Source organism: Coturnix japonica, chromosome 6, assembly GCF_054131305.1.
Source record: "Coturnix japonica strain WE chromosome 6, WE-NBRP24, whole genome shotgun sequence".
Classification (NCBI taxonomy): domain Eukaryota; kingdom Metazoa; phylum Chordata; class Aves; order Galliformes; family Phasianidae; genus Coturnix; species Coturnix japonica.
In genome coordinates, this window is record NC_140668.1 from 31,958,704 (window position 1) to 31,977,815 (window position 19,112).

The following is a 19,112-nucleotide window of genomic DNA, read 5'->3' on the forward strand; positions in this document are numbered from 1 at the left end:
TAAGCCTTTACAGCTCCTATTTACAAATACCTCAGCTCTTCCAGAAAATCTGGACTTTCTCTTGTGTTCCAAAGCCTTATCTTGAGACAAGTGCTTACTAAACCTCTGTAACATTCACGTTCCCTTGCTGAAACAAAATCTATTAAGTACCCTTTTCTGTACGTTTTTGCATACCTTATGCAAGGGTGTCTCCCAACCCCAAGGCAATACTTTAAATTTCTTACCTTGGTCTGTGTGCAGATAGCAGATCTAATTTTCGATGATGGTGCCTATAATTCCCTAAGACTTCGCAGAGCCGGCTCTTCAACAGAATAGCTTCGCTTTTCTATCAGCCATGCTGGGAAGTCACCCCATCACCTCCAAGAGGACCACTGACATCAGCAGGATGCAGCTCTCCTGGTTACAGTGGTGATATAATGCCAAGTGACTGGATCCTAGACGAGCTCCCAGGCTGTGACAAACGTCTCAGTAATTTTCTGAGGCAAAGTCCCATACAAAGTAAGTTTATTGGCAATGGAACTGCCATCCTGTGAGCAGGAATGCACTTGCGGGAGCAATATCATCTTCTGTTCATTACTGTCTGGCACTAGTTCTCTCTCCTGGATCTTCACTCCTGAGTACTTCAGGTTCGTAACCTACACAAAGCACGTTACTAGCCATATACAGGCAGAGTTCTATTACCAACCTTTAATTTCTTTCTTTTTAGGAAATTCATTTGCCAATGATGTTTCACAGCCTTTAACTTGTTTTTTCTCAGCTTACTTCCTTATCTCTTGTGATGGAATCTGCCTGCTGACTTGTCTATCTGTGAGAAAACACACCGTTGGTGGTTTGCTTGTGTATCTTTTGCAAAATGCACAGCTAGTAGAATTAGCAGTGTTAAAACAGAACTCTCACAATACAACCTCAGGGCCGGGCAGGTAAAGCTCTGTCGAGCCCAACCGGCTGCAGAAGCTGCACCACAAGCGAAGCACCCCAAAGCAGAGCGTGCTTTGCTTGGACAAAAGACTCAACATGAGCCAGCAGTGCGCTCTGGCAGCCCAGAAAGCAAATGGGATCCTGGGCTCCATCAGGAGAGGGGTGGTCAGCAGGGATAGGGAGGTGATCGTCCCTCTCTACTCTGCTCTTGTGAGGCCCCATCTGTTGTACTGTGTCCAGGTGTGGAGCCCTCAGTACAAAAAAGACATGGAGATTTTGGAAAGGGTCCAGAGGAGGGACAGGAAGATGATCAGGGGGCTGGAGCACCTCCCCTATGAGGACAGGCTGAGGGAGTTGGGTTTGTTCAGCCTGGAGAAGAGAAGGTTGCGGGGTGACCTCATTGCAGCCTTTCAATACCTGAAGGGAACTTACTCCCAGGAGGGGAGTAAACTCTTCGAAAGGGCTGACAATAGCAGGACACGGGGGAATGGTTTTAAGTTAAAAGAGGGAAGATTTAGGTTGGATGTTAGGGGGAAGTTCTTCACTAGGAGAGTGGTTAGGCCCTGGAACAGGCTGCCCAGGGAGGTTGTGTATGCCCCGTCCTTGGAGGTGTTCAAGACCAGGTTGGACGGGGCCCTGGGCAACCTGATCTAGTAAAGCTGTATGTTTGGTGGCCCTGCCAGGAAGGGGGTTGGAACTACATGATCCTTGAGGTCCCTTCTAACCCGGGTCATTCTGTGACTGTGTGTGAAATCGCCTCTGAGGTAATTCGGCGGGAGGCGCCAACACCGCTCCCCGCCCTCAGCTCCGCCCGCAGCTTCTCGCGAGATCTCCTCTGCTCCCGGCATCCATTTCGCGGCTGGAGCGAAGGGGGGCGCCGCTGAGGGAAGATGAAGGCGGCCGCCATGTTGGGAGCTTCGGGGCGGCTTTGGTGCGGAGTGTGCTGAGGGAGTGTGTGTGCTGAGAGCTGTTGCTGGAGGATCGGCGAAAAGTCAGTCTCGAATCGGGAGGAGAACAGCGCCTTCTACGTTTCTGAGCCGGGCTTGTTTCGTTGTTTGAGTCCGGCTTCGGGAGCGCTCGGCAGGGCAGGAGGGGGGGGGGTTCCCTGACCGAGGAGGCAGCACCATGAGCGGGGGGACGCCCTACATCGGGAGCAAGATCAGCCTCATCTCCAAGGCCGAGATCCGTTATGAGGGGATCCTGTACACTATCGACACCGAGAACTCCACCGTGGCTCTGGCCAAGGGTAAGGGCCTAGCGGAGCGAAGGAAGGGTCCCGGAGACGGGGCGGGAGAGAACGGGGAGCCCGTGGGGCCCGTTGGGGCCTCGCAGCCATGGAGCGAGAGCCTGAAGTGGCGGCGTCGTGGTGATGAGGAGGTTCCGGGGTTGGCCTGCGGCCTCAGAGCGCTCAGCGGCGGCGGCGAGGGGGGATTTGGGAGTTCTGGCGAGAGCCCGCGGCGTTTCGTCCGCCCTGTGCCCCGCACCGGAGCCTTGACTGGGGCTGTGGCGGCTGCGACGCCTTGGAGCGGGGGTGGAAGTGAGGGAGGGGCTGCGAGAGTCGTGGCGGCGCGGAGCGGCCGCTGATCCCGCTGAGGGGGGTGGGAAACACGGCGGGTGCGGAGGGACTGCCGGGGAAACGGGCTCACAGCATTAGTTAGGTGGGTCGGGGCTGGAGGGGCTGCTGGAAGGAGTCCTGAACGGAGAGGAAGTGAAAGCCTCGGCTGGTCCTGAGTTCGTAAAAGAGAGTAAGAGAGGAGGCGAGAAAGAGGATTTATTTGCATCGTTAAAAATGCCGAATCTAAAGAGGCTGCGTACTGCTGAACGCTTCTCATCCCGCGGTGGGAGACAGCTGGAGGCAGCTGCAGTCTGCAGAAGGTACTGCGAGCGTTAGGTTGTCGACAAAGAAGCTGGTCGAGAGCACTTCAGGAGTTCTTTGTAAGCAGTGTAAATTAACATTGGTGCGGACATAGGTGAGAGGACGAGTGAACCGGAGAATGTGTGTGCTGGAAAGCTATGGGGGGGTGGGGGGATGTTTACAGGGTGAGTGTTGGAGATCAGCAAATGAAAAAAAGTTTGAGACTGCACAAACGAAAGACTGGAGCGTTTCACGTCTGCGATAATGCACTCTCAGCACGAGCATGGTGCTCAGCACAGTGAGTGTGTGTTCCAGTCAAAAATTAAGTGAAAATCTTTATACGTAAAGACTCTGTTTTAATTTACGTTTATTCAGTCTGTCTAAGTAATGTAAACACACACATAAAAACAGATTTTATCCAGCTGATAGGCAAGGAGGAAAATTGCTCCTTGTGTAAATTAAACTTCTGGGACCGAGAATATTCCAGAGCTCTGTTCATGTTCAGTATAGTTCATAGAGATACTTAATAGTTGGTCTCCAGAGTTTATACCATGCAGCAGTTTGTTTGCTTTCATCACTCATTGGCATTTATGGTATTTTTCTGTTTCTGTGCCATGTCACTTTAAGGCCCCTCCCACCCACTAGTGTGTAGAGAATTATTATTTAAAGAATACATTGCTTTATCCCGTGGCTTCTTATATGTATGCTTTGCGCTGCTTCATAGCTGGTTTGGTTGGCGTGCATAGTTCATTTACTGTGCATTTAGCTCTTCTGATGTGATCTTATTTCTAAGGTTGCCTTCAAGTTGTTTCACCTTGCTAGAAGTGAATTATCTGTTCAAAAAAGATAGCTAGTATTTCTTTCTATGAGAAAAAGATAAATACTGTGCTTTAAAAAAAGTTTAGAAAATCCCCTTGAATGCTATGGTTGTGAAGATTCATACAGAAGCACTTAGAAGAGTCCTATTCTTGTGGAGCTTGTCATAGTCTTACCTTAAATTAGACAGATTTAATGCTGACCAAGCCAATCTTTCATGAGTTCTCAAGAGCGACTAAGTCACGTTCTGGCATATCTGCCGAGGTGTGGTTATTTGAGATGGATCAAACTGCAGTTACAAATCTAATCTACTTTCTTCCAAACTAATGAAAAATGTAAATCTGAATAATTTCATTTATTTTAATATAACTCAGCTGAGTTCGCTCAGGAATTTGTGTTTTGTAATAGTGTTATGATTCAGAAGAAAATAAACCGGTATTTCTAGGCCACTAAGAACCTAAAACCTTGCTCTTAATCTGAAAGCTGATAACAACCATGTTAGGCTCTGAAACAGCTCACTGTGCTCGTGAACAAAATGCTCAAGTCTGTAGATGTTTTTGAACAAATGAAAGCTTAGCTTAGGTCATATGCATGTGTTAGAACAGTGTGTATATATAAGGCGACAAGTGTGGTTAATTATAGCTAGGTCTGTGAAAGAAAAAGTGTATCTTCACTGTCTGTAGCTGTATGTATGTTGATCAGGTAATAGCGGCTTTACTGCTAGAAGAAAAACAACTTTTTGCTTTGGTGGTGTGTGTCATGTGACTGTTATCTGGGTTGAAAGCATGATAGTTTACCGTTATTCTTTTTCTTAACTAGAATAGATGAAATTGTTTGTGACATGAAGTATAAAAGTAGAATTAAAATCCGTTCTTGAATAACCACAGATTTGCCTGCCAACAGGGCTTTCAGTGGGCTCAGCTGAAGGCAGATGAAACTGAGGATGTGCTTGTGAAATGTCCTCGGTTATCTTAAATCTGGAATGATTTGTGCAGAAATAAGATTTTTGGGTTGACAGTAGAATGCTGATAGTGCTCTTCAGTTCTTTGAGGGACAGTCTGTTCCTGTTCTGCTTTGTTAATTTTGTTTACAAAGCCATTAAGCTGTAGCAAAAGTTGGAGCTTTTCTTGTGAGTTAAAGGAATATAGGAACTCTAAAACAATGTTGAGACTGATAATGGAAGGCAGCGCATCTTTTCACAAATTGCTTGAGTCTATCACTATAAATAAAAACTCCAATTAAAAGTATTGCATTACACAACTGTTTCAGGCTTTTATATAGTATTGATGCACGTGTTTCCTTTGGATTTGTAGCTTTTCAGAAGGTAGTGTTTAGTCACAAAATAAACCCCTCTCATTCTCAATTTTCAAATTAAATTAGTTTGAAATGTCCTTACAGTTCTGTATTTTTTTATTTTTTTTTAAACAATCATTGGATCCAGACTTTTGGAGTGTGCTGACAGGGAACCACAAGGTCATGTTTTCTTTCTGAAAAGTGGTTCTGCCCTGCCTGTGAGCAGTTGTATCATGTAATCATGGCTGGGTTTTGTTTATCTCATATGTTGCAGTGTTAAGAAAGTAGTTGTTATCTTTCAAGTTGGTAATACATATCTTTCTATTTCAAGACGCTGACTTAGAAAGAGATTTTTAACGTAGGTAAGCTATGTAAGAACAACCAGGCTTTGTTCCCTGACAGCTGGGTAGCTGGGGAATCCTTAGGGACGTGAGTATGAGGAAATGAGATGCTATCTTCCTGCTGTAATGCATCAGTTTTCACTTATCAGCTACTGGGACTTTGTATGGAGTTGCGTTGGGCCATTATAATTAATAGATACTAAATTCATGCTTCATTAATAAGCAGTTAGTATTCCGGTGTTTTCAGCTGGCTGTGATAGTATTATCCATAGTTTGATGACACGTGCAAGAGCAAACTGTGCTTTGCAAAATGTAGAAGAGTAAGAGGAAATGAAAATAAGTGCATTAAAAATGTCATCTTGTAAGATTTAAAAGGACTGTGGTAAACCCATTCAAAAAAGCAGTCATATATTGAAACTTATTTTGACTAACTTCAACATTACTACTATATAGCGTACTTTAATACGTCTTACTGTATTATTGCTACTTCATTATCCAATGTGATCATTGTAACTTCCCCTGTCAGTCAGCAGAAAATCCAACACCTGAAAAAATACTTCACTAATCAATTTGTGTATTGTACTTGCAAAAAAGGGCTCTGTTCTCCTGCAAAGTGAATTATTGCAAACATGTAATTAATCAGTCTTTGCATACAGCACTCAGACAGTCTTACCAGCCTTACTTTGTGTGTATCATGTAAATACTGAAGTCAGCCTCTCTTCTCTTTTAAGGGGTCTGTGGTATGTTTGATGACCAAAGGAAGGCTATCATTACCAGAACAAGTCATTGCAATTATCTCTACCCAAAATTTCACCACCTTTTCTCTGTAGCATACTTGGATGGCTGCACACCATTAATGCAGTAAGATTAATGTGAAGGAGTCAGCTTATAGTGGGCTCATACCCATTGGAACGTTAACTCAGTCTGCATTCTTGTACTCATAGGAGCATTAACAGGGAGACAAGATATGGGGGAGGTAGCCATGAGTGGGTTTCATTTTGCACACACAGTTGATCTTGGCACAGATAAACCTCATAACGTGTGTGCAGGATGTTCCTTAACTGACCCTGAAAAACAACTTCTTAAAAACTTAATAAAATCTACCCCTTTCCTTTTCTGTGCTCTCCTGTACTAAAGGAAATGCTCAGGTCTTTGCAGGAGTTTAAGCTTTTACTGGCTTCGTTTCACAAATTAATATTTGTAGAAGTCTAAAAGAATCATAGAATTGCTCAGGTTGGAAAAGATCTTAAAGTTCATCAAGTCCAACTGCAACCTAACCATAATACCCCAACTAGCAGCTCTGCTAAATTGTGATCCTGAGCACCACATCCGAAGGTTTTTAAGCACATTCAGGGACGGTGACTCAACTACCTCCCTGGGGAGCCTATTTCAGTGCTTAACAACCCTTTCAGTAAGTAAGGTTTTCCTGATACCCAACCTAAACACTCCTCCCCCCCCCCCCCCACCCCACATCTGTCTTTTGACAGCTTGTAAACACTATAGTAGTGTTCAGAGCAGGCTTCCAGTTGTGTAGGAATAGGGAAGTTCAGTGTAGTAGATATGAGTATAAGCTAGTAGTTAGAACCATTTAGTGTTGTTTCTCACTAGTTTGTTACAGTGCAAAAAAGGTTCTTAAAAAGCTAATACAAAGAGCTGCAAGGAATTACTGCAGCTGCTGCATGTTGATGCTCAGTAGAATTTTGATTGATGCTTTATTCTTAATTTCTTTCAATTCACTGATTACTTTTTGCTTATGAAGCTCCAGCTTTTGTAGACACGTCTTTTGTTCCATCTTGTTTTCAGCAAGGATTGTCACACAAGGTGTGGAAGGGCCTTGAAGAAAGTAGCAATGTGATGCTCTATTCACGTATGCATGTGGTGTTTAGTGGGAAGGGAAAAGCATGATAAGCATCATTACATAATCTGGACGTTGTTGGAAGTCAGCTAAGTACATATAAATATATGTAACTTGTCAGTATGCTGCACACTGCATTGATACGCTTAGGAAGATAATCCTGCCCCAGTTAACTTAATTTGCTGAAAATCATGTGAAATTTACACCAACAAGCAAAATACCTTCTGCTTCGTGAAAATTGTCTACACATACTACAGAAAGCCTAACTTTGACTTGAAATATTCATTCAGATCTTGAATCTACTGAGAAAAAGTTTGCTTTTGGTCATCTTTCATATCTTCATTTCTGGTAATTTTGGCATGATTTTTTTATTTTTTTTTTTCCCAGTTTGTAAATACGTAACATGAAGTACAAACTCATATAGTCCTTAATTTACGGGACTGGTTTACCAACCTTTGTTGCTACATGGCATCTCTGCTGATAAAATTAATGTCCAGAGAGTGATAACACAAGCAAAAACCACTTTGTTGCTTCCCCTCGGTTTCACTAAGCAGTGGAAATATTCAGCCCTTGGCTGTGCAACCTGTGCTTTAGTAAAGAACCAAAGAGGCACCTTTCTGCTTCAATTTGAACTGAGATTTGCAAGATCAAATTCCTTCTTTATGTCTGAGTAGTTAATAAAGTTAGAAAAGAGTATGCTGCCTATATAAGTGTTGTGCTCAATAAAATCTTGCTCTTTCTATTTAAAATTGGTGGTCTCTGTGGTATATTTGAAATGTTAATTAAATGCGAGATGGTTTCCATTTTTGCAGTTCGTTCCTTTGGTACAGAAGATAGACCAACTGACAGACCTATACCGCCTCGAGATGAAGTCTTTGAGTATATTATATTCCGTGGTAGTGATATTAAAGACTTAACTGTCTGTGAGCCACCAAAGCCTCAGTGCTCTTTGCCGCAGGACCCTGCTATTGTTCAGGTAAGTCAAAATATATTTTATGCATTTGTTGCTTAAGATATAGCAGATTTGAGTGCTCTCTAGCTGAGAGTGCTTAAAAAATCAGATCTTTGTTGACGTTCACAAACCAGTGTAAAGAACCATTAAATGATTTTTTTTCCTCTTCTGAATCATGTTCTTAACTATGGTAAAATCAGGGTTGAAGTCTATCTCTAGCACAGCTCACTGGACACAGAAGTTAACACATTTGTAATGACTAGCTGGTTGATAAGGCAAAAATCTTCATTATTCCTTGCAGATTATACCTGCGGTCCTCTGAGATCTTCTGGTTGTTCTAGTACAACTGTTTTTGTCAGCATTTATTGAGGTCTCTGGAGTTGTGTTAATGTTAACCCCAAATTTGTAATAAACTCACTGTCCTCTGTTGTCTTAGGGTCTTTCATTGGTCATATGTTTTTGAAACTTTAGGAAAAACATGTAGCACTTCTCAGGTTTGCTGACAGAAGCTTTTATGAGTGTGTGCCCAAAGTAAAATCAATCCAGTACTGGAGGTTCCAAAGAAGAGATTGCACTTTTTAGGGTACTGTTTTCACAGGTCTGTGGTATTGGTGTGGTGGAAGCACTTGCTAAACTGTACGCGTGCTTGTGAAAATGTTTTCTGCTGCTGATTGCCTTGAGGTTTTTCATGCAGAGTAATCTGCATGCTTATCTATTTGTGTGTTGTCTTTGCTTCTCCACTGGAATGATTAAATAATTGCTATTAAAACAAGCTCTTGGATGTTTTTTTGTGTGTGTGTTAGGGTAAATCTTGATGAATAGTTTCTGCATTTCTTGCCTTATAGAGCTATGTTCTACTTCTTGTGCTTTTGTCTTTAGTCTTCACTAGGATCTTCAACAGCATCTTCATTCCAGTCCGTGGGGTCCTATGGTCCTTTTGGCAGAATGCCTGCATACAGTCAGTTTAGTCCAAGCCCGCTTGTGGGACAGCAGTTTGGCACTGTTGGAGTTGGTATGTTTATTATTTTTATTTTGTGTTTTCCTGTAAGTGAGGTTGCAGGTATGTGTGTACAGACAGTGAGAGCTTGTAAGTCCTTCAGTGCTTTATCCTAAGGGTCAGATCCAGTGTATTCAGTCTGTATCAGTCTTGCAGTGTAGCTGAGGAGTATTAGGTTTCTTATAGTCTCTGTACCTCTAATCAAAGTGTTCATGTGATTGAGAACTAAATGCCTTCGTAGGGATGAGTGGTGAAGGACTTATATATTCATGAGTTCTTTATATTTCATATATATTCATTACACTCATCTTGTGTTTGTTCTATTTCACAAGTGGTAGAAGCAGCACCTCCTAAAAAGCCTCAGCTGTGCTATCAATATCTGGTTTCCTAGGCTGGTCAAGGTAGTATGTGCCTCACCAAGGATTTGGATTACTCAGCAGTCCATGTGCCAGCACAGTCCTCATTCATGAGATGTTAGTGTGGTACAGAGTCCATTGCTTGAAGTATTTGTGAGCGGCATGTGTTAGTTGTGCCTTCATGCTGTAGATGTACTGCAAGACTCACCAACTTTCATTCCTCTAAGTTTCTTAAGTAGAAAGAGAGCTCGGTTTATGTTTCCAACATTAAAAAAACAGCAATAAAAAAAACGCACCTGAATGTGTAGGGGCCTCATCTTACAAAGAAACAAAATAGGCACGAGGCTTGTTTCTGTTCAGTGTGTACGGGTGAAGTAGTATAATGCTGTTGTACCTCGCAGTTTAAGATAGGAATTTGGGGGTCTGACGATGAAACTGGGGTCTTGCATGCAGTGAAATTTAGTGACAGGTATGTGTTGTGCTGATACAAATGCAACTGTAATAGAGTATGGTGTTACTTACACCGATGACTAAAACATTTAAACGTAGTTAAAACACTATTTTAGATTCTTAGTTCTTAGATTTCTAAATAAGTTATTTAGAGTTTACTTTTTTAATCTTCTGTAACCATAAAAAATGGTTCCCTAGTATAATTGGAACCTGCATTTGTTTTTAAGATACTAAAGATCACTAATGATCTGTTTATTTCTTTAGTGAAAAATATTCTTTTTTTAAACTGAAATGTATCTGTTGGCTTTCAGTAAGTCTGAAGGTGAAAGCCTTCATCTTGGTGAGTGAGAAAAGACAGAAGTGGAGTTTCAAAGGATTTTCTTTTTTTTAAATTTTATTTTATTCTATGTATTTTATCTCCTAAGATCTTCCATTCTTATAACTATTACATTGACAGTGTTACTCCTGTTACTGAAAATGTTTCATGTGAAAGGTAGGCTGCAGAACAATCTTCAACTTGAATAAGTAAAACTTGATAGTCATATTTTTGTTTGAAAGGTAAGAAGTGGAAATATCTACCAGTTGTTTGTTCTTTACTCTCTGAGATGCTGACCCTGCTCTGTTAATGCTTATGATGTGAACTTTTTAAAATAAATACAACAGGGTATTACAGCCCCATCAGCTTGTTGAGTGAGAGGGTGATTGCCTGACATGACTTCACTGATCATTTAGTGTTAACTTTTGTGGTCTTTTTAGCTAAAAAAAAAAAAAAAAAAAGTCTAACCACGGTTTAACAAGTATATTATTTCTTTCAAAGCAGGAGGTTCACTAACATCTTTTGGAACAGACTCTTCAGCCAGTGCTAGCATGTCCCAAAGCACTGCAGTTGGTTCTGCGTTTACAACAGATGCAAGAGCACTAAAAACACAAATGTCTCAAGGTAAATCTTTTTGAAAAACTACTTTACTTTTGACCAATCATTTCCTTAATTCTGTGATTCAGGTGATTGCTGGAAATATAACCAAACAATTCTGTCATGATAACATTTTATATTAAGACAAAAAAAAAACAAAAAAAACCAACCAAACCACTGTAAATTTTTGCTCTATAAATGTGTTTTCCTACATCTAGATATGTTGCATAAGTAATTGTGTTAGCAACGCATTTGTTGTTCTTAAAATGTCTTTGTTGAGGAGTAGGACTTAGTTCAGTTGAATAATTTTAGCAGGTAGCTTGATATGGAAATTTGGCATGTAGTTTTATTGATAGTATGAGAAAGCTCAAGGTACTTCATGCTGGTTTATTTGGGAAGTCCATCCATCTTCAGTTCCTTGTTTTTATTTCTAAAAGTATTTTCTTAATGTGTTTAAATAGCATTTACAGCAGACTTGAATGTCTGTACAGATAGTGATGTTGACAGTTAAGCCTGCTTAACAATAATAGAAGCTGTGTGATTTATTGTGTAATGCTTCATAAAGAAGCAAACAGCAGTGAAATTAATTCTTGACACTTTTTTGAGTGGCAAAGAGAAAAGAAACTAAACATCATGCAACTTAACCCTGACTTGTCCTGAATATCTGTTAAGTTTGCTCCTCAGATCCCAAATGCGTATTTCCTGTTCTTCCAGTTTTCATTGCTGTGACTGCAAGTTTGCACAAACATACAGCCCTGATGCTATTTTCGAGTTTATGTAGTTATGTTAAAAGTCAAAACATTTTGCTCGGTGTTTCTAAATTCTTAGTGAAGTTTTTTAACTGGTAGGGACTGCTTTCAAAGATTAGTTTTGTGGGTTACCAAAAGTAATTAATTATTATTTAATTAATTAATTACACTAAGCTTTTTTTTTTTTCTCTTGAAAGTGTAGCTTGGTTTCCTGTAGAAGTTAATTGGGTATGATTTTTTTTTTAACTTAATACAGTGTGCTTCAGATAAGCAAACATTGTTCCAAAAAATTTACAGGGAACACCAATAGGTTTCTTAGTGTATTTTTGCTTTTGAAAGTAATTGTTTTAGATCATGTGTAGTGACTTTTGTGTTTTGTGAACTTTTTATGGAATGCCTGTTCTTTTCTTTTTCTTGGGACTTAAGTCTTATCCCACTAATTTCTTAGTGTATATCATATCACAAATTTATGAGATCAAGTCATCAGATGTCTCAGTTCTAAAGGCATTCCTGACCCCAGTCACTCATGCTGCAAGCTGAAATGTATGGACAGCAGTTTATGGGGAAGTGTGTGCAACTCCTTCACCTACAGTCTGCCTGCCACTAGCTATCACTATTCATTATTTTGTAGTGAATGTAAAACATTGTGCTAGATGAAATGTAAGTATTCTAACTGTCTCCGCCTTTGGGAGCATTTGCTTTTGTTTGGCTTTCCAGGGATGCAGAAAAGGGTATGTATACCTCCAGTCGGTCCAGGAATTTCATTCCACAGTTAAATGCCCATCATGGATGTGTTGGTAGGGATTAATTGTCCTACCCATTTTTTTCTTTTAGACTAGGGGAAGGGGAATTGCTAAATATCCTTCATTCTGGATTAGTGGATCTGAGGGTGCAGAAATATTTATTTCCTCTTTGGACACAGCAGTCTTGACTGGTAAGGCAGATAAACCTGTCAGTCCAGATTGGTTGGGACCAGCAGCTTAAATTTATGGATGAGAAATAATTTTTGTTTGCTTGTTTTTTGAAGGTCGTTCAAGCCCTCAGATAGATCATTTGAGACGGAGCCCTACCATGGAACAAGCAGTACAAACAGCTTCAGCCCACTTGCCTACTCCAGCGCCAGTTGGGAGGAGGAGTCCTGTGCCAGCCAGACCTATGGTGTCTGCTAGCCAAAAATCATTAGAGAGTCAAGAGCACAGACGAGGTAGCTTTGGATAATTTTCACACGGGTTCTTTTCTTCCACACGCAGCTTAAGTGCTCTTTTTGAGGTTAACATGTAGGAATTTTCCTGCTTCCCTTTACTAGTAGACGGGGTAGCAGTGACCTGGATTTTACATATTGCTTTTTAAAGTCAAATACTTACTTATTTACTCCTGTAAGAAGTTAAACTCATAGTTTACTTTCATAGGTTTGCATTTCCTGAAAATCAGGGCCGTATAGTGATATACACAAGTATGGTAGAAAATACCTAATTGGATAAACAAGCATCTCTTTATTTCCAACTTTAGCTGAAGCACACAAGGTTTCAAGATCAGAAAATGAACTCAGAAATGAAAACAAACGACAAATTGGTAAATCTTGTTTTGAGAAATAGCTTTAATTCTAGTTTCAGACTTAAGTTACTTTTTTTTTTTAAAGCCTGCTTTAAAAAATGCAGCCTTGTGCATACTTTGCAAAGTGCAAAGACTTTGTTTCTAGTATTCAGAATTCTTTGTGTTGCGGTTCACCTTTTAACATAAAATATAAGAATTTGGAATGCATTCTCAATATTGTTTGTAGTGCATTGATTGGGTCATGGATTTGTAAACATAATGGAATGAAACAAACTTGATATCTTTTGAAGAGAATACTCAACTGAAAAGACAGTACCATTTTTTTGTCTTAAGAAAGCTATTAATGATTTCTAGGAAGTCTTTTAATACACCCCAAGGTTAGTGCATTATGCTTTCAGTATCACAGCTGTATTTAAATTTAAATTCACTGTAAGTGAATTTAAAAATCACAAGCTGCTCCAGTAGGAGTTATAACAAACAGAAGTGCAAAATGCATGAAGTCCCAACTTCTACTCAAGGAACTTCAAGAAAAAAAGGTTTTCCCCTCTTTAGTTCCAGGTGCTCCTTCAGCACGGAGAGGCCGTGGAGGTCACCGAGGAGGCCGAGGAAGATTTGGTATTAGGAGGGATGGTCCGATGAAATTCGAGAAGGACTTCGATTTTGAAAGTGCAAACGCACAATTCAACAAGGAGGAAATTGATAGAGAATTTCATAATAAACTTAAACTAAAAGGTAAACCAACACTTGCTTTAGATTTAAGTGTGGGTAAAATAAGCATGTCTTGCTGTTCAAGTTTTATTGCTGCCCTGGGGAAACAGCTTTTAAGGATTATTGCCTTCAAAGTCTTGTTTGTGGTAGTGGAAAATAAAGCAATTAACAAGTAAACTGAAATCGCCTATTTAATTCATTAAGCATTTGGTTAAATACTGAAGTATGGGCTTTGAAGGAATTGTAAGTTGAAAGTATGTGGCATACTTTAGCAAATCTGTCAGTGAAAAAAACATTGAGTAGAAGTCCCAGTACTGTTTACACCTTGAGTACTGTGTTTAGCTTTGGGCCCCTTGCTGTAAGAAAGACATCAAGGTCCTGCGGCATGTCCAGAGAAGGGCAGTGAAGCTATTAAAGGCAAGGGGGGGGGGGGTGCGTATATGTCTTGTAATAAATTAATATTGCTGTACTGTTTAGTTTGATGGCCTGGAAGGAATCTGTTTACTTTTGTTTTCCAGAAGACAAGCTTGAGAAACCAGAGAAGCCTGTAAATGGAGAAGACAAAGGTGACTCAGGTGTTGATACCCAAAATAGCGAAGGGAATGCAGATGAAGAAGATCCACTTGGACCCAACTGTTACTATGACAAAACCAAATCCTTCTTCGATAACATCTCCTGTGATGACAATAGGTATGGCCTGTAAGGGGAAATTGGTAGTCTACTTAATGAGTGTCTGTGTAATAAGGTTGTGTTGGCACTACTCATTACAGTTAGTTAATCAGAAGTCACTAGAACTTACATCTGCATGCCAAAGACATAATAAAATGGGAATACGGGGTACTTCTGACTGTATATGCTATAGAATCTCCGTTTCCAGATTGAGTTTTTTGCTTTGCTATGCAATTAGCACATTAGTTAAGTCAATTACCACTTTGCTTTTATAATGGTTTCTAAGCAGATTACATAACTTAGCAAGTAGTATTGTTTGAATGGGAAGATGAGCTTTTCTCTTCCTGTAATGCTATCTTTGCTGTGTGCTTTTTTGTTATGCACATTGATGTGGATTTCTTCTTGTGGATTGATTGAGTTTGAAGAATGGGGGATGAGAGGGAAGGCTGGGTTTATTTTACTAACACCTAGATAAGATTAATACATGCAACTTTAAACTCTTATTTTCTTGTTCTCTGTTTCAAATTGCAAATAGCTTTTTTTTTAATTTTTTTTTATTTATTTATTTATCATGTATACAGAGGTTGCAGACCTTGCTGTTCTCTGAAGGAAACTTACAGTGTTTTTGATTTATAACCAGTATTGTAACAAACCTCTTTTTATTGAGTGAAGTAAGTTGTGGCAGACATCTATGTTCTTTTAGGAGGCATAGTTGATAAATTTGATGTGATAGTGCATCATTTTTTATTTCACTGCCTTTGTGGTGATTCTAACGAAGCAGGGCAGCCTTTGTTCTTAAGTGTTTTAAAAACAGAAAAACAATCTTTCTTCCTATGTATGTGACAGGGAGCGTCGACCAACCTGGGCTGAGGAAAGAAGATTGAATGCAGAGACCTTTGGGATACCACTGCGTCCTAATCGTGGTCGTGGAGGGTTCCGAGGCAGAGGGGGGATTGGTTTCCGAGGTGGAAGAGGACGAGGAGGTGGAAGAGGTGGTTTCACTACTCCCCGTGGATTTCGTGGTGGTTTCAGAGGAGGTCGTGGAGGCAGGGAGTTTGCTGACTTTGAATATAGGGTAAAATTTATTTAATCTTACTATAACTTGATCAGCTGTATTGGGAAACTAGTGGTATAACTCTTGCTGCTTTTAGGTTTGATGTTGAACTAGGAGTTATTGAATAGTATTGTGTAGATTGACTCAGCTACTCAATAGAAAGTCTGTTGATTCTTGTTACTTATTGTTTGGCTATCAGCAGCAGCCAAAAGCTGCCATTAATCAGATATCCTAAATATTTGTTCTGTAGCTGGATTTGAAGAAAAATATAAAATATCTACAGATTTAATATGAGGGAAGAATTAGAAGAATTGCAAGCATTTTTCTAGTCAATACTGAAAAACACAAAGAAGAAACTTAACTTGTTGTGTGCAAGGAAGTTCTTTGACTTCCTTGTGAATGAGTTAGAACAGTGCCTATATACTTGTAATATACATAGCCCTTAAAATAGAGTAATTGAAGTTAAGTGTGAAGATGACCCTTTGCAAAAGATCACTCAAATATATTTGACATATGTAAGTTTGTTACGCACTGTTTGTAATTATACTGTAGTCCAGTAGCTACTGGGAAAGCTGAGGCACGTTTGACTTTTTTCAGCCACTCATAGAGCAGAAAGGAACTTTGGGAGATAAAGCAGGATCTTGCAGAAAAGATCCCTACCCATCCCATAGATAAAATATTTTCTAAAAACAAAAACAAGTATTATTATTGTAAATAAATATGAAGAGGCCAAAAGGTTCCTTAAAACATTATGTGCAAGTTACTGTACAAGTCTGCTAACCAAAGTAACCTCATGCACAAACATGCTTTCATCATCATGTAGTCATAAATAGTAATTTGCTCTGCAGAAGCTCTGATAGCCGAAATCACAGTATAGTTGATCAGTTGACTTATGCAAAACTATCAAGGCATGCACTTTCCTCTTTCCTGTTGAAGATCTTAACTCCTGTTTTTATCAGCCATTCCAAGGAAGGAGAAGTTGGGTGCCACGCTCTGCTAGCAAAGCAGTGTATTCTGTGCTAGTGGTATCTTCCTTTTGATAGTGGTATCTACCTATTCTGTACTAGTGGTGCACTTTACTTTTCTTAGAAACAACCCAAAATCTGCCTCCTATTATTATTAGCACTGGCTGATGGATCAGACAGATTACATAAATTATGAGAGCTCAGTTGCTTGCAAAAATAAAATCTCGTCATGATTTCAATGCAAGCTATTTTTGTAGATACAGTCTTCAACTGGAATGTTACCCTATGAAGGAGCAGAAATGATGTGGGCACACTGTTTAAAATCAGTAACAAGTATAATTAACTGAACTAATGCAAGTAAGTGTAGAGATTTACAATTCTGACTCAGAAGAACTCTTTCTGGTAACTTACCTTGTGAGCAGTAAGAAATTCTTACAGTGCAAAATCATTGTTTTCTGGTTGAAGATTCAATTTTTTTTAAAGCCTTTTCATAACTGAAGGTGTCTGTTCCTCAGCCATTACTTGCTTAAATTGCAAGAATTAGTTGTGTGATGTAAAGAAATGTTTAGTAGCTGAGCATGAACTGAAACGAGGAGTTGAAGATCATAGATAGGATTTTGTGGATGAACGTTTCACAGTTGTCTGGGTAAGTAGGAGGTGGCATAAAGGCAGAAGATTTGCACTACAGCTTCAGTCAGTGAGCTCTCTGTGTTTGCCAGTATTTTGATCAGCTGCTAATGTAGTGATGGAGGTGTCTTTTCTGATTTCAGAAGATCAAAAGTAGCCATCGGAGTGTATCTTCTCCCAGCGCTGTTACCCAAGTTAACCTGCCCTTTGTTGTTGTGCAAAATTAATTGTATCGTTCTACTGTTGTTCCCTCTAGAAAGACAACAAAGTTGCTGCATAGTCTACAGGAAAGCTGAAACTGCGTGACCGTCTAGATCTTCTTGATCCAGAGAATTAGTTTCAATCTCTGCAAAGAATGAAGTTAATTTGCTGTATACTTGTCACCAGCACTGGGATTTAGCTATTTAATTTCAAAGGGGTGTAATGCAGTTACTTTTTGAAAAATGGCCATCTTTGAAAGCAGTGAGCATTAAATATATTTGAGACAGAAGGATAAGTAATTTCTTATGTATAGTTAATTATAAAGCAGTACTTCGATGGAGTTTAAGTATTTTTTCATCACTGAAAGGATTTTTCTTATTACTAAACTGTATTTGATAATTGCTTCAAGTTGTAAGGACAATTGTATGCAGAAGGCCGTCGATACTGTGAGTGTTTTGATCCACTGAAGGTTGTTTTTTGGAAATCCTGTAATATCCCTTTTGAGATGGTTGTACTTTATCAACTAGGGTGCTGGACAGTAGAAAACTTGCTTTGTCAGTCAGATATGTACACACAGTAAATACTGTTTCTTAGGCAAAGGAAACTTTTTATATAGTTGTAAAATTCCATTATATCCCATTGCCAAAGAAACATTACAAACTTTGTATAGCTGTATAAAAAGCAACTAATTTTTTAAAGAATAAACATTTTTAAGTCGGCAAACATACTGTGTTATTGCAGAAGTTGATATGCTGAAGAACACTGAATTAGTTGGGTTTTTTTCTTTAGCGGCTTTTCAGGCTTAAATTTGATTTTATATTTGGAGTATAATGAAGATTTGAAATGTTCTTCCATTACACAAAACTGGATACACTCTTTGCTTCTCTTGCAAGCAGTTGATTTTGTAGCTTCTGGCATATCACAGGATTTGACCAAATGAGAGAAAGAGATATTTTTCAAATGAGGACAAAAGAAATTTCGTAAGTCCAAATTTTCAATTAATTTTACTTAGTGATAAATATTAACTTTTTTTTTTTTTAATACTGGACCAGGCAGATGAGTTAAAGCGATTCTTCTGGAGTGCCTGGGCCGGACGTACGTCTGCATTTGTCAGTTCTTGAAACGTTAACTTTGTTGTAATACCCGTAGACATAAGTGAGTGAGGAATTCTAGTGTTTGGAGTTGTTTGCATTTGATAGGCCATAGCTTGGAGATGAGAACCTGGTTCTAAGACATTGCATCCGCAAATGACATAGTATGGACTGATTGCCAATCTGAATGATCCACCTTGTGGAGATGCTGAAATAGAGACCTGGTCATTTGTGTCTGTATATGTATGTGAAGGCCACAGGAATAAAGGGATCCAAAGATTAAACGTTTTGATCTAATTTACTGATTTTTTTTTTTATTATTATTTTTATTTTTTATTACTTCCAAGTACTCAGTGGTGATAAAGATGCGGAAAACTGCACTGTTGGAAAATCGGAATATTTAAAGTGGGTGATAGAATCTTAATTTTATAACTTTTGTATAGCACTATGAGGAACTATTTTGTAATTGGTTTCCTTATTAAGGTCAAGTACTTGGCAGCCGTAGCAGTTAGATAACATTGTTAGTCATGTTTTTGCATGTGAACAGCTCCGCCTTGTGCTCCGGCCGGGCGGCTCCGAGCGGGAGGCGGCGGTACGGGGAGCTGCGGGCGGGGCGGCCACCGGCGGATACTTTGTTTGATGGAAGCGAGGGGCTTTATTTTAAACCGGAATAAACTCTTCAATACAACCCGGCTGTGGGGAGTCATTTCGTGCACACCGGCTGCTTTGGCTCGGGCGGGAACCGGGC

At 39.7% G+C, this 19,112-nt stretch overlaps 1 protein-coding gene across 5 annotated transcripts; it reads left to right on the forward strand.

The window, feature by feature from the left end:
- Nucleotides 1–1,787: 1,787 nt before the first annotated feature.
- On the forward strand, nucleotides 1,788–19,052 carry LSM14A (LSM14A mRNA processing body assembly factor). 5 transcript variants are annotated; one of them, XM_015874007.3, is made up of 10 exons: nucleotides 1,788–2,164; nucleotides 7,891–8,054; nucleotides 8,910–9,042; nucleotides 10,651–10,773; nucleotides 12,523–12,699; nucleotides 13,005–13,067; nucleotides 13,602–13,781; nucleotides 14,276–14,447; nucleotides 15,273–15,501; nucleotides 17,329–19,052. In XM_015874007.3, the coding sequence occupies exons 1-10, from the start codon at nucleotides 2,044–2,046 to the stop codon at nucleotides 17,350–17,352; spliced, it is 1,386 nt and encodes a 461-aa protein (XP_015729493.2). In that variant the 5' UTR covers nucleotides 1,788–2,043; the 3' UTR covers nucleotides 17,353–19,052. The 5 variants fall into 5 exon arrangements, with proteins under 5 accessions (XP_015729493.2, XP_015729490.2, XP_085407960.1 ...); XM_015874004.3 differs by having other exon boundaries at nucleotides 10,654–10,773; XM_085551834.1 differs by lacking the exon at nucleotides 13,005–13,067.
- The last annotated feature ends 60 nt before the right edge of the window (nucleotides 19,053–19,112 follow it).

Coding starts and splice junctions, on each gene's coding strand:
- LSM14A (XM_015874007.3), top strand. CDS start 2,044: ATGAGCGGGGGGACGCCCTACATCGGGAGCAAGATCAGCCTCATCTCC. Junction 13,782..14,275: donor TAATAAACTTAAACTAAAAG/GTAAACCAACAC, acceptor TTTGTTTTCCAG/AAGACAAGCTTGAGAAACCA. Junction 14,448..15,272: donor ATCTCCTGTGATGACAATAG/GTATGGCCTGTA, acceptor TGTATGTGACAG/GGAGCGTCGACCAACCTGGG.